This window comes from Phacochoerus africanus, chromosome 4, assembly GCF_016906955.1.
Source record: "Phacochoerus africanus isolate WHEZ1 chromosome 4, ROS_Pafr_v1, whole genome shotgun sequence".
NCBI classification, from domain to species: domain Eukaryota; kingdom Metazoa; phylum Chordata; class Mammalia; order Artiodactyla; family Suidae; genus Phacochoerus; species Phacochoerus africanus.
Window position 1 is genome coordinate 91,695,126 of NC_062547.1, and position 17,277 is coordinate 91,712,402.

At 42.3% G+C, this 17,277-nt stretch overlaps 1 protein-coding gene across 3 annotated transcripts in view; it reads left to right on the forward strand.

Moving 5' to 3' along the window:
• The first annotated feature begins 585 nt into the window (after positions 1-585).
• VCAN (versican) overlaps positions 586-17,277 on the forward strand; it is a 110,991-nt gene continuing 94,299 nt past the window's right edge. Inside the window, exons 1-2 of one of the 3 annotated variants that reach the window (XM_047778229.1) lie at positions 586-1,047; positions 11,861-11,936. In XM_047778229.1, the coding sequence (XP_047634185.1) occupies positions 11,867-11,936 (70 nt within the window). In that variant the 5' untranslated portion in view covers positions 586-1,047; positions 11,861-11,866. The remainder of the gene's footprint in view (positions 1,048-11,860; positions 11,937-17,277) is intronic. The other 2 variants (XM_047778230.1, XM_047778231.1) reach the window with 2 other exon arrangements.

Sequence of the window (17,277 nt, forward strand, 5' to 3'; positions counted from 1 at the left end):
GAATCTGTTTGAATCCTACAAGGGATTTGCTTCAGGGAATTTCCTGTCCAGCCCTTTATTCCCAGGGTCTTTGTAGATTGCTCAGTGACGTTGGGCTCCCCATTGGGCAGCTCCTGGCGAAGGCAGTGGGGGATTCCTACACTTTCCCTCTACGTCTCAGAAGGATCTCGTTTTCTAAGTGTCTCTTTCAGATTGGCAGAAGCCAGGAGACTGACACTTCCCTGAGATGGGACAGGCAGGCTCGGTGGCCGCATAGGCACTCTGTAACCAAGTTCTTCGCTGATTTTACAGAGTTTCGTTTGCTCCCAAGACGAGCTGATGGTTCTCAATTGTCTAGTGCTGGCTTGCCCCACCAGAGCCCAGGGGCTCCTTTCCCCTAACCCAGAACTAGCAGCACGGGGGGCGGGGAAATGGGGGTGGGGAGGGGTGGAAGGCAGTGGTTTCCTGGCGCACAGCACGATGTTACTTAGTAAGTCGCTGAATGGGGAGTGCTGCTGTCCCCAAGCCGATTGGTACTTCTTGTCAGGAAGAAACGCAGAGAGGTGGGAGTGCCTGGGGAGGGAGGCAGGCGGTCCCTACTGCAGGCGCGGGGAGCTGCCTTTCCGCCCCTATGCCTGCTCTCCAAGCCTGGGCTTTTAGGAGTGGCTGAAGCTGCGGAGCGCTTCAGGAGCCGGTGAATGAACCCTCCTCCTCCTTCCTCCTCCTCCTCCTCCTCGCTGAGTCTCCTCCTCGGTGCTGACGGTACAGTGATATAATGATGATGGGTGTCACAACCCGCATTTGAACTTGCAGGCGAGCTGCCCCGAGCCTTTCTGGGAAAGAACTCCAGGCGAGCGGGCGCAACAGCCGCGAACATTAGGTGCTGTGGACAGGAGCAGGGACCGGGATCTGCGGTCAGCCCCGCATCCTCCAGCACCATCCCGCACCCTCCGCACCCTTCCCCGGGCCACCGCGCTTCCTATGTGACCCGCCCCAGCAACGCCGAGCCCATTCGTGCAGCGCTGAGGTGAATTTTTCCCCCCAAACTGCCATAAGCCGCCTTTCAAGGTAATCACGTTTCTTTTGTTCCCCCTTTTAAAAGAGAGAGAGAGGGAGGGAGAGAGAGAGAGAGAAACTTAAAGAACAAAAAATCGAGTTTAGAAAAAAGAAGTACATTGTAATTGGTAGAAGGCTTTAATTAAGGCAAAGAGAACTAGCTCTGCAGAGAAGTTAAGAAAATATATGCACTTTTAAAAATGCAGGTAACTTTTAAAAGGACGTTTGGAGAGAGGAATAAGGAATACAAGAGGGACCTTCGTACTGAAAAAGATCCAGACAAAAGAAGCCCGGGGTGGGGTGGGGGTAGAAGGACTAATGGAATTGGGGGAAGGGAGGGAAGGGAATGCAGAGAACCCCTAGAAACGTCGTGGGGTCTCCAGAGGAGGGAGGGACCCGTGGCACCTTGATCTTTTATTTGTTGTTGTTAATCTGCTTGAGGCAAAAGTTTGAATGGGGACTCCCGAGACTTTCCACGTACAAGTCTCCGAGACCACCTGGTTCCCGGCCCCTTGTGTCTGGTCAGTGCCCGGCGTTCCTGGAAAGCTGCTCCTGGGCAGCTCCTGACAGGGCGATGCAGGACCTGCGCGGACGTGACCCCTTCAGCCCGCAGGCGATCTGGGAGGAGGTCTGGTCGAGGGAGGTGCAGGGTCCCCGGTCCGTATCTCTTTGGCGACTTTGGGGCTGTCAAGACTCTGTCTCGTGCCCCCTAGGTTCTTTTGTCCAGCGCGCGGTGCGCCAGAGCCGTCCAGGAGGGAGCAGGGAATGGGGGGTGGGGTTGTTGGAGCGCCGCGGAGGTCTGTTAAGGCGCCAGGGCGGGAAAAGCTTATCCCTTACCAACAGGGATGTGCAAGAATTTTATCTCATCCTGAAGAGCGAGGTGAAGGCTTTAGCTCCCCTCTCAACGAGCAAACCAGTGTTCAGAGCGCTCTTCAGACAAAGGTGGCGCGGGGACCCGAATACGGGGCCTCTAGGACCAGTCCTCTCGCCCGGACTATAACACTCCTCCTATTCCTTCCATTTTCCCACCCCCTCACAGCTCTTAGCCCTAGTTGAGCAACTTTACTGGCTGGTCTTGCGGCTGCGGAGAGCGAGTGCGGGTAGCTCCGGGGGACGCCCTGGGCTGGAGCGCCCCACCGCCCTGCAGAGGCGTGGGCGCCGCCGGGCGGCATCCCTGGTGCTTGCGGGCTGGGAAGCATCTGAGTTGTCCCGGCTCGCTGTCTGTGTCACTGGGCGTGGAGCGGTCAATGTGTTAGGCAGCGGAGAGCAAGGAAGGCAAATAGTGTCATAGCTTAAACTATTTGCTCTCGGATCCAGATGCGCCCCCAGAAAGTCCGACACATCCTGGGGAGATGCTACGGGAGGGAGATGCTACGCGGAGCCTGGAGAGCTGTCCTGCGGTGCGCACACCCACAGGCGGAAAGACAGTCTTGCTGTCCGTGTCCCTTTTCTCATCTTTGTCTCTTCCTCTCTGTCTCCATCTTCTCTGCCTCCCTTCCCCTCTCCCAGCTTCTGCTCAGTCTCTTTCGCTCCAGCGTCCCCTCCCCCACGGCTCACAAATGAATGGCTAGTGTGAAATCCCTGCCTCCCCAGTCTTTGGAGGGAGGAGCGAGGGAGGCGGTGCGCTCCTTCGGTTTTGCCCCCAGTTGGCGTGCTTAGGTCTTGCAGAACCCTGATGTCTAGGAATAGGGCGTTTTTGTGGCGGATGTGGGCGCCCCCTGATGGAGAAATTTAGCACAGGCGGAGGAAAACGAGCCCTACCCCCCAAAAGCAACTGAGCCGCTTTCACAACCATAGATTCAAGGATGGAAGACCCTAGCCTCCTTGGTTGTTAGTTCTCTACTTTGGAATCTGCTACGTAAATCTAGGGGTTTGGAGGACCCAGGAAGGAGATTATTCTTTGCAAAGGGTGGTGGAAGCGCCTTCTCCGAGTCAGCTGGGATGTGAGCGGCACTCTGGGCCGAGTCTGCAGTTTGGTGGACTGACACATGGTCAGGAGAGGATTCAGGTTTCCAATTTGGGGCGTCATTTTAAGAAAGATCAAACAGAATGCTTTATTTCTGGAAATTTTACTAAGATCCATGACCACTCGAAACCAATGCTGGGGCCCAGCCTCAAAGCATTGCCTAAGAAGGGCCCCGAATCCAACATTTAAACTTCCTTAGTTTCGAATGTGAGAACTTGGGAGGAGTGCGCCAGGGCGGTAAACCAGAAGGGAAAGAAAGGGGCAATGGGGCGAAAGGGAAGAAGAAAAGAACAGAGATAGGGTACATGCAAGCAAACAGCCGGGATCCGACCGGCTGGGTTCGTTTCAAGATTTTGGACTGAATTTCGCGTCTGCCACTGTTTTAATCCCCAAAGCAATAACAAACCCCACTAAAGCAAAGCGTTGGGAGGGAAGGAAGGAGGAGCAACTAGCCCGGGGCTGAGGGCCCCAGCTGGCTACGCCCGCGCGGAGGGAAGAAACGAACCGGGAGCTTCCCGCTGCGCTGGGCTTCTCCAGCCGCCGCCACGTGGGCTGAGGCTTCAGCTCCCCGCCCGAGACGGGTGTGACTTCTTGGGCTTAGAGACAGCTGCACTGCTGGACCGGCAGTCGCACAGCGCGGACGCTGGCGGGGCGCCTCCTGGGTCCCCGCCCAGAGGCCAGTGGGGCGTGGCTTTACTCCTTCCGTGGGACCCGGGTGGAGGGGGCGGGAGATCCAAGCTGCCGAGCACCCCCGCCCCAGCTGCTGGAGCCTACCCGACTTCGATCTAGGCACTAAGCACTCTTACTAAATAGAAGACCGCTTGAATTTTCTTTTCCTTGTTTCTTGGGAGTGGTAGGAGGAGTTATTGCCTTGCCACAGGAAAGATAAAATTTACTCTGAGAGAATTTTTTTGGCAGAAATACCAGATGAGTTTATCCTGTGATCCATATATTGACTTTTTACAGATCATCTTTAGTCAGTTACAGAATAATCACGTTCCAGACTGTCACAAGGAGTTTGTCTAGCATGACAATTGCTGTTGACAAGACTGATACAATTCTATGAGCGTACATCTTTTGCATCAGGAGCTTTAGCTCGGCCCGGCCCATAGTGGGAGCTCAGCTCATATTTATGAAATGACTGAGTGAGAGACCTGGAGGAATGTGGCACAGAGTACACACTGCCACTTAGAGCTGCATTTTATACTCTCCTACTTCTTCTCTTTATCTTGGAAGAACAGAGTTTTAATGATCTATTCCATCTCCAATTCTGACATCCAAGTCATCCACTCTCTCTTTCTTTTTGATTCCTTCTAAAAGCTATGACCTAAATTCTTTACTGCTTGGCAATTGTGGCAAACCTTGTGGTGAACATATTCATATTAAGACCTCAAGTAAGATGTTGCGAGTTTAATATAAAAATAGGAGGGTGCCAGTGGAAGAAGAAATTAGCTTTCTCAGAGAAAATATATTCTGGTTTGGGGAATATGTAACTTGGAGTGTGAGAGCATATGGAGCAAAAAGTCTAGGAGACTGACTTCTAGTTCTGAGCTCTACGTAAAGAAAGGAAGATTTTACAATTGTATGCGCCTGTCCCAAGTAACACTGCAAAGTATCCAATGGATTTCAAAGTGATTGAGCAATTACTTCCTCCTGCAGGAAGTCCATAGTCCTTAATCATCTTGTGAGTGGTGGGAAGAGGGGTGAGATTCAAGGCAGTGGCTAAAGATTTGTGTAAGAACCCAAAGTTCTGTTTTGTTTTTCTTTAGTAGACAAAAAAGAAATTTCAAGTTTGCCCTAAATTCCCGCTTTTAAAATAAAGTTTGAAAAGAATACACCTAGATTTAGGCATATTTATAGACAGAGGTTTTGTCTTTTTCCCTGTGCTTACTAACTGGAAGGAAATACCTCTGATATCCTAAGATAGCTATATCTGCGCCCTTGTAAATTCTGTTTGGAAAGGACTTAACAGAGTTAATTTAAGCCTGAATGTGATTAATCTTAAAGATATAGTCATTGTTCTTTCTTTCCTCACATTATTATGCTTAAGTACTTGGTGGTTAATGATTGCTCAGTAATTGAGCCTTGGAGGCTTTGAGGGCACAAAGAGCAACCAAAACTGTCTCCCAACAGCCATATAACCAAGCTCTCCTTTTTCAGTGGGGTTTAAACATTTTTGTTGACTTTGTTCATGGGCAAACATCACTAGACGCTGTATTTAAAATGGGGTATTGCCCTGAGACTGAACAGAATTTCTCAAGACACATGGTTCTTTTGAGGAAAAGAATGAATGAATGCAGCAGGCTATTATTTCACCACCCACCTAGAGAAACCAGTTAGGACTCACAAACCCTCATTGTTGAGGGTTACTTGCTCTGGTATGAGAAAGCATACTGATTGTTGCATAGGTCTGTACTTTACCAGCAAACACAAGGCCTGTACTCTCTCTGATTTGGAATCAGAACAAGGAGAAGTAGAGATAAATGTCTTGGCCAAGCTCCACTTTGGTTGGTGAACTCTTGCCAGTTTTCCCTGGTAGCCTAGACATGGTTAATTACGTGTATATGTACACATTTATACATTCATATTATGTATATATATTCTCTAGGGTTTTTTGACTGCCAGGTTCACTGAATGTGCCAGGGGTGATTCTATTTCAGTGGTCAGTGCAGAGCATCTTTATGTAATGCAGTTATCTGTTATGTTTCCCCGAAACTCCTGTAGATAAATCTATCATCTTTAAAATAGTATAAATGCAGATCTCTGTTTAAATTTACCTTTTTTTTCTGTATCTGTATACTTTCTACCTCATTCTTCTAAGAATTTTAAGAGATGTTTATGTCTATAAAAATGAGATTACATAGTTTATGATAAACACATATATAATATGTAAGTTATAATTACTGAGTTGATATTACCTGTGGTGTAGTGGAATGAGCACCAGGCTTGGAATCAGAAAGCTTGAGTTGCATTTACTTACTGAGAAAACCAGGTTAAGACTCAACTTTTAGACATTTGGTGTCAAAATCAATTCAACACTTGCAGTTATAAATATCAAGAGGGTGAATATCTCCAGAAGGGATTTGATAAAGGAAAACTTCACAAATAAATATTCCTGGGTCTCATATTGGTCTAACTAATCATACAAAAGGTGGTTCAGCCTCATTTATAATTAAAGTAATAATAGTTAAAACAATAATGATATTTTGCATTATTTTTCATCAACCAGAGCAGTAAAGACCAAAAGGTTTAATGAAAGTTTGTGTTGGTCAAATTATGGGGAGCCTGGATCTCTCATATATGTAAATGGATTCATTTTCTTTAGAAAGTAATTTGCTAATAGCTAACAAAAAAATTTTAAATGCATATACCTTTTTACCCAGCAATTCCTCTTCTAGATATTGTCATACAGCTATTGGTACAAATGTCACCCAAAACAAATGGTCAAGGAATGCCCTTTGCAGCATTATTTCTAGTAGCAAATATTTAGAAACACCTTAAAGGCTCATTCACAGGAACTGGAGAAAATAAAATGCTATATTCCTCTAGGGGAAAACTATTCAGCTGTAAATAACAGACAAATTTTATTAGCTGATTTGGAACATTCTCTGAGATACACTGTATTTTAAGTGAAGAAAGTAATGTACCAAATAGTGTGTGTGTGTGTGTGTGTGTGTGTGTGTGTGTGTGTAGCCTGATTACATATGAAATAGACATATTCATTCATTCAACAAATATTTACTGGGTGTCCCAGGCATTTTGGGTACAGCAGTGAACACAACATCAAAGACTACTTTCCCGGAGCTTATATCATGGTGGGCAGAAAAAGGCACTTCCCAAATGTACATATACAATGGGAGATGTGCTATGATTAAAAAGAGAGCCTGAGAAAGGGAATAGAGAGTGCAGTGTGTTTTAGATCAAACAGGAAGGGGTTCCTAGGCAGGGAACAGAGCAATGACATGAAAAAGCTTAGCCAAGTCCAGGTACAGGAATCCAGTCACAGGTTGATGGTATATTCACATGATGCCATTATTCTTGTGAAGTAAATTCATGACACTTGATGTTTAAACCATATTTCTTGCTGCATTCCTCCTTTTAGAAAGCACCCTGTGGCAACATGATGGACAATGCTCTTTACATCCAGTTTGTGGCTGAGGTATCTTAGACAATTGGTTGTCTAGGGTAACTAATTCAAAAATTTTGGAAGACAAACCACTGTGTCTGCATCCTTAAGTCACCCTTTGCTCAGTGGAGCTTCCCCAAGATCAAGGGAGAATACTAAATATCTGTTTACTAGAACCTTGGCGCTCTCTTTTTCTGAGGCAGCCCATCCCTGGCATGACTCTTATCCTCTCTGCAGACATTTCTCACAATAGGAATCCTGTTGACCTTGTCTCTTGTGTCTCCCAGGCAATTAAACAGCCTCAGTCAGCTGTGACTTGATTGTTCAATGACTTTTTCCTCTTCTCATTGACTTCACTGGGGTAGAAGACTAAATATAGGCACTGGCTCCCATATCTCCCAGGTCTTTCTCTGCAGACAGACTTGTTATCACTAACAGATAATGCTTATAAGACAGATCCAGAAGGACAGAAGAATAGAAATGGGGGTCAGAGTGGTGCTAAAAACAAAGAAAGAAGCTTCAGAAAGTTTCTCATTTAGTAAAATCAAGGAAGGCATGTGGTGTGCTTTATTAGCAACCATAAGCATGAACACAGACTTAGGAAAATTAGAGAAATGAAATGTATGTCCATGGACTCTAAGGAAGAGGCAGTGGAAGTGCAGTTCTGAAGCCAGAACTTTGGGCATTTGAGTTGCAAGCTCCGGTGATTGTAGGGAACAGGCATGGAGTGGAAATGGATGAGAGGCAAAGTGGGGCCAGTGATAACCCTGAGTGCACAGAATCAAGGCCAGAGGCTGCCACTTGCTTAGTGCTGATGATTGGCCAGCCAGAATATGGACCTAGAGCTGCTAGATCTGACTTTCCATATGAAGTCAGAGATCTGGGACTTAGTGTGAACACTCTGATTTTTAAATGTTGGCAGTTTACTTAAACATATTTGTGCAAATATATTTAAAACATAAGTGATCTTTCTCATGTTCTTTTAATGCACTGGCTTCCTCCCCTAAGCCTTGTCTTAGGGACAGTCTTTCTTGGGCAAGTGATGAGTATACTTGTTATTTAGATGAAGGATTATCTCCTCACCCCATCTCCAAAAAAAAAAAAAAAAAGAGGCACTTTTATAAGGAGAAAGTATGACACAAAGAGTTAGACTTTGGAGTATCTGTCTTGGATAGGAAATTAGGATGCTGAAGACTCATTCCTGGTTAGGATTACACCTCCTCTGGTTTTGTTGCAAGATCTGACACTCTAGATGTCAACAAACATCAGATATTATTGAGTCACAGTAAATACCAAATATATTTCAGGTGTTATTTAGCCTACTCACTCATGTTTAAAGAAGTTTGTTGACACTTCAGAGTTTGTTTCTAAAGAGGAAATGGAGGATTGGTCATTCATTTGGTCAACAAACCTCCCTCAATGGTTTCCTCTGAAGTCAACACTTTAGAAAGATTGTGGGAATTAGTAAGTTGAATATGATACTGGTTTTGCCTTCCAGAAGCCTACTGTTCCATATAGGAGATAAAATACATTTCTAAGTAATGATTTAAAGGACATAGCAATAACTTATAGAGTGATATGCTGTAAACCCAAAGTTATACACAACTATAGTGGTAATTCAGTTATTATTTTCAAATCCAAGAGCTTTAACTACTTTTCTTTTTACTGTTAATGATATAAAGCCAGGAAGAGAACAGTGGTAGAAAGCTTGAATTCAGAGTTCCCGTTGTGGCTTAGTGGAAACGAATCTGACCAGCATCCATCAGGACATGAGTTTGATCCTTGACCTCGCTCAGTGGTTAAAGATCCAGAGTTGCCATGAGCTGTGGTGTAGGTTGCAGACACAACTCAGATCCTGTGTTGCTCTGGCTGTGGTGTAGACTGACAGCTGTAGCTCTGATTTGACCCCCAGCCTGGGAACCTCCATATGCTGTGGGTGAGGCTCTAAAAAAGGCAAAAAAAGAAAGAGAAAAAGAAAAAGAAAGCTTGAATTGGTAATTTTAGTAGTAAATATTTAGTACTGAATATAGAGTGTTACAGAGCTATAGTTCAATATATTATTTTATCAGCTCTCACAGTTATGCCAATAATTAGGTTATGCTTCTCACTATTAAATTGCCACCAGAAATGAGAGTTAGTAACTTACCCAAAAACCACAGAGTATAAGCAGAGGATTCAGAACTTGAATTCAGGGTTATGTGGCAATGGAGCCCAGACTTTTAAAATGATGGTTATAAAAATTTCCTGAAAAAAAAAGAACAATTTTTCTTGAAGGACAATGCGGAATTATTGTTTATAAGCATAATTAAAAAAAGGTTTCTTATTTGGATTCAGTTAGTAATCATGGAATGCATTGTCTTTAATAGCATTGTATAATACAGTCTAAAATTTCATTTTGCTGGAAACTTTAGGATATGTGAAATTGATATCTTAATTTTTCCCTGAACTAGTGTAATAGTATTGAGGTATAGGTATATACTTCTTGCTTGCTGTATATCTTATAAAAAATCCAGAAATGTATAAACCTAATTTCCCATTTTTTAACAACATCTGTAAGCTTATCTCAGTAATTATATGATAAATAATAAACTTAATTATCTAGGTTAATTTAGGATTTTCAATTATATTCTTTTCATTGTGAGCTGTCAAATGGCCTATTTATGAAAAATGTGACATATATAATATTTTAAGTAAAAAATGGTCTTCAAGAAATATATAGAAACTTATAATTTTGTTTTAAAGGTTCTAACACTTATTTCAAGACATGTAAAATAATCAAATGGGGAAGAATATCAAGGAAAAAGAAATAGCTGTCATTACTTAGGAAATTGAATTTGAGCCCGTATTGGACTTGGATTGTTATAGCATTTACTTCTTTTTAATCTGGGTTTTCTAAATAATGCAGAATGTAGATCTTTTCTTTTCTTTTTCTTTTTAGCAGCACACTCATGGCATATGGAAGTTTTCAGGCTAGGTGTCAAATTGGAGCTACAGCTGCCAGCTAACGCCACAGCCACAGCAACAGCAACACGGGATCCGAGCCACATCTGTGACCTACACCATAGCTCACGGCAACGGTGGATCTCCGACGCACTAAACAAGGTCAGGGATTGAACCCACATCCTCGTGGATACTAGTCGCATTTGTTTCCACTGAGTCACAATGAGAACTCCCTAGATATTTTCTAAGGAAGTTACTTAGAGTACCAACTCAAATATTTGTCAGTTAGGATGCCTTTAGATACAAATAACAAAAAGCCCTGATTTTGTTGAGTTTAAATAATAGAGGAATTTATTATCTCATAGAAAAGGTTTGAGGATATATCTGGCTGTGGGTCTAATGCCTGAGCACTTCATCCCTTCCTCTCCTGCTGCTTTCTCAGCTTAATCCCAGAGGCTAGCTTATATATTCATGGATGTAAGGTGGATACAGCAGTTCCAAGAGATATATCCTATCTTGATAAAGTCCTGTGAAGAAAAGCAACCATCTCTTCCTTTTTTTTTTTTTTTTTTTCCTTCTTAAAATGCACATAGTTTTCCCAGGAGCAAACCCTCCACCCCCTGCGAGATCCTCTCACATTTCACTGGCCAAAATTGCATCGTACACTCACTCCAAAACCACTCATTGGCAGAAGAAACAGGATCAGTGTAACAGACTTAGAATAATCAGGATCACCCCCTAGGGCTGGGGCTTGACCCAGGTTCTATGGCTTTGTGAAGGAGGTAGATGGCAGAATGGAATCAGAGTTTTGTTAGAAAAGAGAGGAATGGCTACTGGGTAGCCAACCAACCATGGCTATTATGGAACAGTTCTAAATGTAACTGACAAAGAAACAAGTATGGAGATCAAATAAGTCTTCTGCATTTCTTTCGAGGCTGGCTCTTTGATTTCTAGATGGTCCCCCAAAATGGCACTTATCCTCCCCATAATGATAGCTGTATAGAAATCTGAGCTGGAAGGGACCATTCAGAGACCTAGATTTTTAAATGTCTTCCCCGGAGTCACACAACAGATTAATAACAAGCCAGGGCAGAGTTTTCTTCACTCTCAGTACAGGGTGTTTTCTTTCATTCTTTACCCTTCAGACAGTTGGAACTGCTTTAAAACTCATGGCAAGCCCTGGCCTTTTCTGTAATTAACAACTCCTTATAATACATTTGTTTTGTTTGTTCAGCCCCCTAGAAACTAAATTGAGTCTGTGCTTTAAAAAGCCTGCTGAGGACCTTGGTCTCTGTTCTGGACCATGTGCATGAACCACCAACCACCTTCCTCCTACCTCACATTTGATGCAAATCCCTTGCTTTCTACATCTCTCCCTACTGCTTCCCTATCTTCTCTTGTTCCATCTATGACCAACTTCCTGTTTCTAAATAGATTTTGTGGTCGCCCCTCCCTCCTTGTGACAGCTCCTAGCCACTAGTTACTTAGGCTGTGGTCTATATTGTTCTTCTAACAGCCTACCCTATTGTGGTTGCCCCACACATTCGCATTGTTGTATGTCCCCAAATTGGGTTCTGGAATTATTTTGGTAACTACCACATTGGGCGAGAGTCAAACTAATAATTAAAGTGTTGGGACAACTTCTCCTATTGCAAGTTTCCTCCTGTTTTTACAATCTAAGAGAGCTGCGTCTTGTACTCTTGTTACATATGATGCCCAAATAAGCATGTGATTTTTGGCCTCCCACAAACGTGAATGCCTATGATTTACTTTGTGTTTCTCTTCACTTCTAGGACAAGATGTTGATAACTATAAAGAGCATCTTATGGATGTGCTCTACCTTAATAGCAGTTCATGCGCTACATAAAGGTGAGTGTGGGAGTTCCTGGTGGCCTAGTGGGTTAGGGACCAGCGTTGTCACTGCTGTGGCTTGGGTTACTGCTGTGCCACGGGTTTGATCCCTGTCCCAGGAAATTCTGCATGACCTGGGTTTGGCCAAAAAAAAAAAAAAAAAGTCAGTGTGGTAACAATTTCGTTAGGAGTAATTGAAGTAAAAATTGAAGTACTGAGGGATGGGATGGGAATATAGAATTATAAAACATAGGGTTAATTCTTCATCTATTCATTTCTGAACACTGTTAGCTAAAGTATTATTAGGCTGAAAACAGTAGTTTTTACATAAATCAATCATAACAAAATAATGAACAGCATATTAAAAAAGCAAGTGGGGAGTTCCTGTCATGGTGCAGCAGAAACGAATCCAATTAGGAACCATGAGGTTGTAGGTTCGATCCCTGGCCTCGCTCAGTGGGTTAAGGATCTGGCATTGCTGTGAGCTATGGTGTAGGTTGCAGATGCGGCTTGGATCCAGTGTTGCTGTGGCTGTGGCATAGGCCAACACCTGTAGCTCTGATTTGATCCCTAACCTGGAAACCTCCAGGTACCATGGGTGTAGCCCTTAAAAAAAAAAAAAAAAAGCAAGTGGCTTTCAGTAACTTCCCAGATTACTTTCAGACTGTGCAAAAAGGCTTATATGTGGCATTGGGCATATTTTTAAAAAATTTTGTTGGAGCATAGTTGACTTACACTGTTGTATTCATTTTAGGCGTACAGCAAAATGATTCATTTATACATATACATATATCCCTTCTTCTTTCCCATGTAGGTTATTACAGAATATTGAGTAGATTTTCCTGTGCTTTACTGCAAGTCTTTGTTAATTATCTATTTTATATACAGTAGCGTATGTATGTTACACCCATCTTCCCAGTCTATCCATCCCCCGACAGATTCCCCTATGATAATCAAACATTCAATTCCACCTTCCCCATCTCCACGCAAGAACTTTCCTACACTAAAAAAAAAAAAAAAAAAAAAAAAGACTATCAAATATTCAGGAGGATAGAGTTTGAAAAAAGTCAAGAAGATAGAGGAGTTCCCTGGTGGCCCAGCAGTTAAGGATCCAGTTTTGTCTTTGCTGTGCCTCAGGTCACTGCGGTGGCACAGGTTCAGTCACCTGGCCCAGGAACATCTACATGCTGCAGGTGCATCCAAAACAAAACAAAGAAAAGTAGATGGAGAAAAGACTGAGAGCCAAGTTTTAGCCTCCACCTCCATTTCTTTTTTCCCTCTTCATTCTACCCCCCACCCCTTTTGTAACTGAATACATACACATGCACTGGGGTTTTTTTTAGCTTTAAATTATATATCCACCTAATGAGTGTTCTGTGATTCCAAATTCGTGAACTCTGGTCCATGAAGAAAGATACTGTTGAGTTTCAGTGGTCTGCTCCCATCTGGAGTCTCTCCAGACTCAGCTTCTACCTCTTTGTTACACTTACTCTGTGCTTTGGAATCACTGAAATAATTTACAATTCCATTCATAGACCTTCTTATTCCCTGTTTTTTCACATGCAGTTCCTTCTGCTTGGCAGTGCCTTCTCTTTTTCTTTACAGTTCCACTTCAGTTCATTCTTAAGAGTCACAGGTTAAGTTTCACTCCATCTGTTCACTCATCTATCCTTCCACCTATGCAGTCATTTATCCATCCATTGACAGTATTGGTTGACTGCATTTGATGTGCTAGATACTACTCTGGGTCTCCGGAGAGAGATCAGTGGATGAGTCATATATTGTCTTGGATTTCATTAAACTTAATCTCCTTAGTTACATGAGACAGGCTATAAACAAGTAAACAATCCAAGTGCTTTTGGATTGATGAAAATAAAGCAGAGTGACATCATAGAGAATGGAATAGGGTGGAGGGGTGGTGGTAAGGTCTCTTTTAGAAAGTAATACTTAAACGGACATGGGAATGAAGAGGAGGAGCCAGCTAGCCCAAGTTAGCCCAAGTTAGGAAGAAATGTAGTGAGTTTGAGCAACAGAAAAGTCACTGTAGTTGGAGAGCGATGATCCAGAAGAAAGCAGGAGGTACAGACAGAGAGGCAGAGATCAGTTCATGTAAATAGTAACAATATCTAACAATTAGAAAAGAGCTTCCTATGACGGGGAACAGTTTTCAGGGCTTAGCATTAGCTTTTTGAAACATTCATTACCAAGGTGTGATATAGAGGAAACTGAGGTACAGAGAACTAAAGCAACTTGCTCAAAGTCACACAACCAGTAAGTAGCAGAACTGGGAAAAAATTGACACTGTCCTGGGAGTGTGAGAGCTTTACCACTGTTACATCTCTTATCCATCTAGGGCATTGCAGGCTTGAAAAATGACTAGATTTTATTCCCAGTTTAACAGGAAACACCGAAGGAAGTGCAGAAGGGTTTCACCAGGTGAAAGACAATTGATGAATGTCTTCAATGTTTGCTGTTCTAAGTAGATTTGGTTGTAGGAGAGCAAGAGCAGCAGCAGGAAGGTCATTTAGGAGGTCAGTGTGGTCCCCAATGTGTGAAATGGGGAGCTTGTATCAGGTAGTGACAGGAGAGCTGGAGAGAAATGAACTGGATATGTGGAGATGGAGGATTCAGACCAATGGATGGATTGGACATGGTGTGGTGAGGGCAAGAGAGGAATTCAGGATGAGCTGACTTCTGAGACATCTGACTTCTGACTTCCCCACCTCTCATTCCATTTCCAGGCAATGTGGAAGCCCTTTCTCTATGTTCCCATTGTACCTTGTACTATTATAGTCCATACCACTCATTTATGATAAGTTGTTCTTCCCAAGTAGACTGTAGCTTTAAGAGAACTGTTTTTCATTTTCTAGCAGAGTTCTTGACACACTGCTGGCACTTAATTACTTGGGTGTTGAGTAAGTGAATAAATAAACAAACAATGTGTGAATACCATGAGTGACCTAGATGGTCATCAGAGTGTAGGCTTCACCAATCTAACCTCCCAGGAGCTATCTTCTTCAGCATTTTCAGGAAGTAAAGGTGAAGGTCACAGAGAGGAAAGGACAACAGCACCCAGTGAAAAGGGAGGAAATAGAAAAGAGATAGTGAAAAGGGACTTGTTTGGGGTGGGTAGCAGTAGAAGGAAATTACAGAGAGAGTAACGGGAGAACCTTGAGGAACAGGGCAACCATCCCTCCACTTAAAGAAAGAACCCATACAAACTGGGGACACAAACATTCATAGTATGGCTCCTTGGTGGTATTTTAAAATAGTAATAATAGCTAACAATACTGAGTGATTTCTACATGTGAGACCTCTTTCTGAGTATTTTACTTTGTTACTTTTCTTCATCTTAACTCTCCAATGAGACAGATGCTTTTATTCTTCCCATGTAGTAGATGAGGAAACCGAAGCACCAAAAGGTTTGAAGACATAGCTAAGGTAGAAGATCAGACAGCAATTTAGTGATGGACCCTGGAATTGAACCCAGACAGTCAGGCTCCACAACCCATGCTCTCAACCACTGTGTTGTACTTTACCCTAAGCGTCCAATTCTTTGTAAATCTGTCATTGCTATTAAGAGATGCCATTACTTTGGAGCTAAATTCAGAAGAATTTTTACTTTTTCATATGAAGGGTAAACACTGAAGATGTAAGCTCCATATGAAAGAGATTCACCAGGTTCACAGTGAACTGCAGAAGAGTAACTTGCTGAGTCAACACATGTATTTGCATCTTAAGGTTTTCTGTGTTTCTGTCTAGGCATTCAAAAGTCAATAACTAACTTTAATAAACACCTTGTCTCTTGGTTATTGGCTTTATTTTAATGCATAAAGAGCTCTTTGCTTTAACTATACACTTTATATTGATTATCTAGCATTGATCCTAGTTAGTTGGATAGTCCCCTAATATCTAATATTGATAAACAGAGTCATGCATAGTCATAAGCAAATGAATGAAGGAGAGAGTGATATTTATCACTTGAGATAGTGATAGATCCCCATTTTTGCTCTGACATTTATTTGGCCAAAGTCTTTGTATGTGTTTGATCAAAGTGTGTAGATAGGATTTACATCATCTTTGCTCTACGGAATTTACCAACAGAGAATAAAAGGTAATTTATCATTTATTATTTAGAGATTTCTGCCTTACTATATTCATTTAGACCACAAACTATCTGGCAGATATAGTGAACTTTTTGTTAGCATTCATTTTTATTTCTTGTATTGTCAGAATTTGAGACAAATCTTAGATGTAGCTGACTTTTTTTAAACATGCATAATCTATAAACATTATCCTCTGAGCTACGAAATTTCTTTCTTAAAATATTTGGATTTGGTAAACTTACCCAGTGATTAAGACCCAAGATTCTGTACACAAAAGACTTGGTCACACAGCTTTTTGTTAATCCTGTTGTTAGGACTGGATTCTAAATGAGATGTGTATATATTTATAGCCAACTGAAGCTTTTAATTTTCTTGTATCTATAAACACCCAGAACAATAAATAACCCTTGGGAAATTACCTTTTGACATAATTTTCTTCAACTATATCTTTTCATTACAACACAGTTATTGAGCAATTCTCTAAGTCTCAGAAGCCTCCCAATTGGATAGATTGGTCTGAATCTCATATCTGCCCTTATTCCCCTAAAATTGTGAAAAGAGCTATATTTTAGTAAAAAATATTAAAGAATTAAAACTCACTTATCCTGGGAGTTCCTGTTGTGGCTCAGCGGAAACAACTCTGACTAGCATCCATGAGGACACGGGCTTGATCCCTGGCCTCGCTCGGTGGCCTAAGGATCCAGTTTTGCTGTGAGCTGTGGTGTAGGTCACAGACATGGCTCAGATCTGGCATTGCTGTGGCTGTGGTGTAGGCCAGCAGCTACAGCTCTGATTGGACCCCTAACTTGGGAACCTCCATATGCTATGCTGCGGATGCAGCACTAAACAAACAAACAAACAAAAAGTCACTTATCTTAAACTCATTTTTAAGGAGGTGCTAAAGAGTCTTATAATTTATACCATAATTAGGGTTGATAATAAAGATGTTTATTTGCCATTTAAAAAGCAGTATTTTATTTGTAAAGCTAATCATCTAATAATGCCTCAGGAAGGAAGGGAAATGGAATTTCCTAGAACATATGATGAATATAAATTAGGAGATTTTTAGATCATAGAATTTCCACACCTTCTCAGGACTCCCTTTCTTGGCAAAAATGCATATTTTTGTGTTGTCTTCATCTCCCTAGTGGGATCCAGTTTTTTTGAAATTCAATTTTAATCTTCAGCAATAAAAAACATTTTTTTTTTAAAGAGCATAGTATCTTCATAATATCTTCTTGTGGTTTTCAAAA